This window comes from Euphorbia lathyris, chromosome 4, assembly GCF_963576675.1.
Source record: "Euphorbia lathyris chromosome 4, ddEupLath1.1, whole genome shotgun sequence".
NCBI lineage: Eukaryota > Viridiplantae > Streptophyta > Magnoliopsida > Malpighiales > Euphorbiaceae > Euphorbia > Euphorbia lathyris.
The window spans coordinates 94,427,057-94,433,770 of NC_088913.1; the positions used below are offsets into that span (position 1 = coordinate 94,427,057).

Sequence of the window (6,714 nt, forward strand, 5' to 3'; positions counted from 1 at the left end):
GGAGGACAACTATATTCAAGGATATTGACAATGATGATGCAAAATCAATCATATGTTTTTTCGGATTTTCGGATAACATGATTAATCCACCTGCATTAGAAGATGAAGTGCAGGCAGTTTGCACTTCATTGTGCAACAAGAATTGTTATTAACTTGGAGCCAGCTTTGTTTCTACTTAGTTACAGCATAAGGAAAATAGATCCAGAAACTTGGTAGATTAAACTCGATGTAAGTTTCGATGAAAATGAAAGTAGAAAACCATAATTTTTCAAAAAATTGGAGTTCAAGGGCTTATATCAAAGTTTCTCTAGTAATATCCTTTTCCATTATTAGTGTGGAAAAAGTGTGTGATGTACTAAATTTATGCGGACCAAACACAGGCTCAGTGTACTAAATTTTGAATACTGAGCCTCAATATACTAAATTTTGCAGCCATTTTGATCTCTTACAAAGCCTTATAGATTGGAACCATAAATCCTATGGACATTTCCAGTTTTTTTAACCTAATTTAACAGTTTATAAACTAAATCGGCTTTAAGCTCATTTTACACTCTTACAATTCGATTTGAGAGCGGTGTTTTATGGATTTGTAGCATCTTAATGACATCGTGACTCTCAGTTATAGCTTTTTTAAACGACAAAAATACCCTTTTTTATTAAGGTATTAATTAGTTTAGTAGCATCTTAATAAGACGGTGGCCCTCATTTTTCCATAAATTGATTACACTGCTAAGCTGTTACATAAAATTATGCGGATATGATTGGAGAATAGATGAAGAATTCACAACTAATATAATTAACCTTACTTAACATTCATTAGGCTTCACCTACTTCTATAACGTGTATTAACATATTAAATAGGAACATGAGGTATTTTTTAAGAATTCACAAATATGTATCAATGTATCAGTTATAAAGCATAATAATAGTTGTAGTCTTGAATCTCCAAATTAGCAACAAAATCAGTCAATACTGCAGCACGACAACATATTACTCCTCTAAAGTCTAGCTTCGGACGTTATATAGTATATGATACTATGCTAAAATGGTGCAGTTTAAATTTCCTTTGTCAGTCAAATACGACTACAAACAGAAGAACAATAAAAATGCATCTCAAAACTTCAGCTTCATTGAGATAGATTATTTTAGGATTAAAGCATCTCACAACTATTCCGGAACCTGCTAGATACACACATCATTTGTCCAAGCTGATTAAATGGAATATGAGCATGATTTGCTTTTAGTGTTTTCTATACCAATGATAGTAAAGTTTCAGAAAAAGAAGGCAATCGAAAAATATAAGTTTAAGGACTGACTAGTCTATTAGGTAAACCATAGGGAATAGCACAACGACTGACTAGTTTATTATTATAATCCATAAAGTTTATGGCTAACTATGACTAGTTGTGACAATTGTAATGCATTTAAATCAACTCCTAATTTTTAATTTGTCACACTCGGCCTCTCCATCAATTATTATCACACTTATCGAGCCTACCTAATGAGACCTTTAGCTCCAAATATCAAACTGGGTAAATAATATGTGGCCCATTTCACTTGCATCTGAAATTACAACTTGTTATAGTTGAATGGGAAATTTTATAGGTCTAATGTGACTATCTATGAACTGTAAAAATATCCTTTCTACTTGTGAAGTATGAAAGTATTCAAGAAATGCATTTTGAAAAAGAAAATGGATGCTAGAACGATAATGAAACAGTATAAGAATAAGCCATAACTCCATTCTATTTTACCTGCTGAGAGAAGTAGCAGCAGCAAGATAAGAACAGTTGTCAAATTGCAAGTCATATATTTTGCATAATATGTCACCAGCTCCACTGTCTCTGCTTCATAGAGCTCTTAGGGTACCTGGACACAGAATCTCTACCAATTTAACTGATAAAGTTGTAGACATAATCACTCAACATAACTATAATGTTCTAATGAAACCATAAAGATGTAGACATTACATGTTCTATGCTTGGAAGACATACAAAGTAGCTAAATCTAGTGTCAGTTTGCATTTCAGGATATAAGCCTCTTTATAAACCTCCAATGGCTAACATGGCTCCAAATATTAATAAAGCTAATCATTAAAAACAGCCAAAATGCCTGTTACAAATTAGCCTATGGAGGCTTGCCAGAGTCAAAAATTAAACCAAAGTCAACCATAAAAGTAAGCAATGCAGCTATATTGTAAGAAGCAAAATATAGAAGAAATTAAGAACAACTAATACAAAACAAAGATGCTTCAAGAAAAGAACGCAAAGGGCAAGCCAATCACGAACGGCTTCATAATCATCAACTTTAAACTCCAACAAGCAGGGAGGTAGCCGCGGCACCTGTGGTGGTGATTAATTGAGATTTTTAAAGGCTTTATGAATCTCTCAGTAAACTTCCTCCTTTCTATAACCCTTGTTCTAGAAATTATTATGCAGCTAACACTGGCAAACGGTTTTTGCATCTTGATTTTCTCTGGAAATTACAACTTTAAATGTGGTGGTTGCATTGTGATTAATCAATTCGAAGATACAAACATCGCCAACTTTCAAATGATTATCTTCTACAAATTTCCTCCAACCACGACATAGCCTAGCTACTTTAAGTCCACCTATTTTTATCTCCACATAGTCAACTGACCAAGTTCTTTGGTCCACAGAATTCAGAATTATATTTGCCACCTCTTTGTTGATATATTTCTTGGCAAACCTACTTGGTATAACCTGCACAAAACACAAATGATAACAATGATAAAATTTTCATGTTTGTTTGTTGTGCAAAAGTCCATCCTGTTTTTTATTTTATATTTGTTTTTAAAATAATTGTTAGCTTAATGTTATTCCAAGTTGTTCAAGTGGACCAATTTATACATAAATATGAAAGAATAAAATGATGAGATTAATGAAATATGTGATTTTAAAATGGTTTGACAATTTGAAGAATTGATGTTTACCAAGAAACTATCAACATAGGATGGCTGTATTATAATCGTGAATGAAGGATTTTCCGGTTGGAAATTGGACAGTGCTTTTTCAACAGCCTTCTTTTTTTCTTCCTTTATCAGTTTTTTGTTTGTTGAAGAAGTCTTATTTTCCCTTTGTATCACTGGTTTGACAAACAAGGACAATCATTAATCGAATAAGTATTTAGAAATATGGCGTAACCTTCTAGTTATAAGAATGGAAATAACATACCTTCAGTTTGATCCTTTGTGTTAAATGTTGTTGCAAAATCCTGAGGTTTTTCGAATTGTTCATCAAGATTAGCATTTGATGGCAAGATTTCAGCAGGAACATCACTTTCTGATTCAACAACTTCAATTTTTCTCTCTTGAAATTGTTGTTCGTCAAAATTAGCTCCCAAAGTAAAAGGATATTCTATCTCTGTGGCAGTGTTGTCTAATATGATGACATTGAATTCAGCGGCACTCATATCATATTCAAATACTACAAGATATCCATGATCGAGTGAGTAAAATTCAGCGAACTCTTTCCATCCATTTTGCAGCCAAAACGCGCCCTCACTTTTCGCAATATCAACTTTCCATTTTTGACCAGAAGATGCCTTCAAGATTATTGGACTTGAAAGATAGCCTCCAAAACGTTTCACAAATTTTCTTGGAATTTCCTATTTATTTTTATATGATTAATATGGAATGACTAAAGTGAGAAGAAGAACGAATATATAAGATAATTAAATGCTAACCACCTTATGTTCATGCACGGAATCAGCAAGAATAAACTTGAAAAAATGAGGTCTTTGATCTTCTTTAAACAGATTGTTGTTTTTAGAGCAAGAAGCCATTGTTGAACTAGTACTTCACCTGAAGAGTATTTTATTTTTAGAGTAAGAAGCCATTGTTGAACTAGTACTTCACCTGAAGAGTATTTTACTAGAGAAAATATAATATCATATCATTTCATTTGCTGGTAATTTTAAAACAATCATTTTATTTGATAATATATGATAACAGCAAAGGAATGTGACAAAACCAAGGTCTTAAACGTACAAACTAACTCAAACATTAATCTAACAAGACTGAAACAGGCACACAAACTCAAACATTTCATATCCTAATTTTTTCAATGAAAGATCACATAGAGCCTAATACACCAAGATACAATATGCTGCATAAAAAATTTAATCACAAAAGAAAAAAACTTTTCTAACTTAAATACCTTAGACTCAACAAGCATTTTTTAATATCATGATGCAACAGTCATGAGAGATTTTATAAACATCTACATATGGGGTAGGCATGTTGCAGCTCATATGCTAATCATTCAAGAACTCAAGTCCAAAACTAGATAACCACATACCAACAATAGCATTTGTCTCAATAAGAGTATCCAAATGAGTTATTGTGCTATAAACCTGTTGTCTTATCTATATATTTCACATAATTATATATGGTGTAAATAATACTTGTGTCAAAATGTTGTAACAACAAGGAACCAAGTTATATCACAATAACATACACCAGAAACATAGGACTGACCAAAAACTCTATTCATACAAGAACACTGCCTCTGCACCTATGCTCTGGTAAACCACAAACTATAATTTTCTTCTAACTATAATATTCTCAATAAGAGTAGCAGATCTAAAATGTACAAGAATCTGAGAATGTTTCTTAAAGAGCATCCCTTTTGTAACCATTGAGAAGGCCGAAGAAAAGGAAGCACAGCCATAAACCAATAAACATCAGAGGTTGACATTGTATAACAAAGCAAGACCATAACATCATATCAAACAGGAAAACATACTTTTCCTCCAACTATTAAATCCTATCAAGTCCTAAAAAAGGGAGATTGATTCACCTTATTCATAAACTATTTCATCTGTTTGGCGACTGCAAATATTTCTTTTTCCCTAGTCATAAATTCAAACTCAATTCATCATTTGTGATTTCTGTACCGGGAAAAGGAAATCCAAAATAAAGACAAATCCAGAAAGTAAGAACATCAATCGCAATTACCTCCTTTGATATGAATCAGTTGAAATTGGGAGCAGTTTGAGAGGAAGTCAAGGAATTGAACATCACAATATGTATGAGAGGAAGCGGTGTCAAGATTGAAAAGAAATTGTGAGTATTTTGATGTCCAAGTATAACCTAAAATGTTTGGAGTTGAAAGGGCAAAGACTTCAGAAAGACTTAAAAGGATCCTTTTTATTTTTTGAGTCCTTTTATATTTGACTAATACAATTAATTGATTTTTGTGAGAAAATAGAGGAAAAAAAGTATCGTAACATGGTTATTATGTTTAGAACGGTCCTGAAATTAATCATGTAAAACAAAGGGCTATATAATTATAAATTTGAATGTGGAAATTACTTAAAGCTAGGCACAGATAAAAAAAGATAAAGGGAGGAGGGAGATGCAGAAAAATGAAAGAAAAATGAGAGAATGATGAAATTTTCTTTCTTTTTTAAAAGGATGGAACAGAAGAAGCGATGTTATTTAAAGGGTAAAATAAGAATAACAAAAACACGATAGAGAGCGGATGAAATTACTTATTTAAATGGGAGTCAAATGTCATAAATAATTATCAATCGTTCATAGTGGTTTTTTTGTTAAAAAGTGTAAAGTTCTAAAATGGAATACTATTTATTTTCCTCTATGTGACTTCTATATAATCATTTGCGCTTTGTGTAGTTTCCAAATTCAGTTATTCCGTAAAAAAATTATATGTAAATCATTTCGTAAGGGCATTGTCTATAATTTTGAGATATTTCCAGACGTCGAGTTGAAAACACCCTTTTCAAAATTAGGACATATTTAGTATCTATGTGTTTTTTTTTTAGTTTTTCTTTAATTTTACTTCAAACTATAGATTTATGAATATTTGGTTAGAATTGAAAAATAACAATTATTGGAAAAACAAATAGCCGAACAATTAACCACTACTAACAATAACAAACATTAAACAAATAATATTATTTATTATCTCTTTCACTCATTTTTATTATCTCTTCAGCTTATTTTTAAGTACTTTTATATATATACATTTCTTAATATCAATTAAAAACTTTAGTAAAAAAGAAATTCTAATTAATTAAATGCAGTATTCGGTTTAAATAAATATCAGTTAACAAATAATAAAAAGGAAAACATAATTGTAAAAATTGAATTAATTAACTATAAATTTGTCACTAATAAAATGTATAATGTATTATGTATATTATACCATCAGTATATTAAGTGTACCATCATTATATTTTTAGTATAATTCTTGTAAAATGTTTCACACGGAAAACAACAGAAAAGATGGTAAATATTCATTGATTCACTCAATAAAAACAAAAAAGAAAAAGAAAAATTGGTAAATTACAGAATTTGTTTAGCTGGCTTCCACTAATATTATTATTAATTGAAAGATCGCCACCTATTTACATCATCAAAATTATAGAAATACAATGAGAGTGGGGTTTAGTGAAGGTCCTCTATATTTTGTTTTATTAAAGATTGGTTAGCGAGGAAGGGTAAGCGGCGGACATCCCAGCTATGTTGGCACTCCCACCACAGACCCAAAAAAGCCCCGAACCAAATTTATTAAAAGAGTAAATAAATGTCATAATACAAAAAGAATAAAAAAAATAAAATGAAGCCAAAGAATTAGGAAAAGCGATAAACGCAATGTCCTACACGATCATGAAAAAAGACCGATCCACAAAAATCCGGGACAACATCCCACCAAGTCGAAGCTGTTGCCG

The 6,714-nt window shown here is 31.2% G+C and overlaps 1 protein-coding gene across 2 annotated transcripts; it reads right to left on the minus strand.

The window, feature by feature from the left end:
• Positions 1 to 1,428: 1,428 nt before the first annotated feature.
• LOC136227356 (B3 domain-containing transcription factor VRN1-like) lies at positions 1,429 to 5,139 on the minus strand. 2 transcript variants are annotated; one of them, XM_066015992.1, is made up of 6 exons: positions 4,979 to 5,139; positions 4,821 to 4,872; positions 3,709 to 3,823; positions 3,195 to 3,627; positions 2,954 to 3,105; positions 1,429 to 2,723 (listed from the first exon to the last, which is right to left on the minus strand). In XM_066015992.1, the coding sequence occupies exons 3-6, from the start codon at positions 3,802 to 3,804 to the stop codon at positions 2,439 to 2,441; spliced, it is 966 nt and encodes a 321-aa protein (XP_065872064.1). In that variant the 5' UTR covers positions 3,805 to 3,823; positions 4,821 to 4,872; positions 4,979 to 5,139; the 3' UTR covers positions 1,429 to 2,438. The 2 variants fall into 2 exon arrangements, with proteins under 2 accessions (XP_065872064.1, XP_065872065.1); XM_066015993.1 differs by lacking the exon at positions 4,821 to 4,872.
• Positions 5,140 to 6,714: the final 1,575 nt, after the last annotated feature.

Excerpts from the sequence above, each read along its gene's own strand:
- LOC136227356 (XM_066015993.1), bottom strand. The coding sequence starts at position 3,804 with ATGGCTTCTTGCTCTAAAAACAACAATCTGTTTAAAGAAGATCAAAGA. Across the intron at positions 3,628-3,708 it reads ATTCCGTGCATGAACATAAG|GAAATTCCAAGAAAATTTGT; the intron begins GTGGTTAGCATT and ends AAAAATAAATAG. Across the intron at positions 2,724-2,953 it reads CCTATGTTGATAGTTTCTTG|GTTATACCAAGTAGGTTTGC; the intron begins GTAAACATCAAT and ends TGTTTTGTGCAG.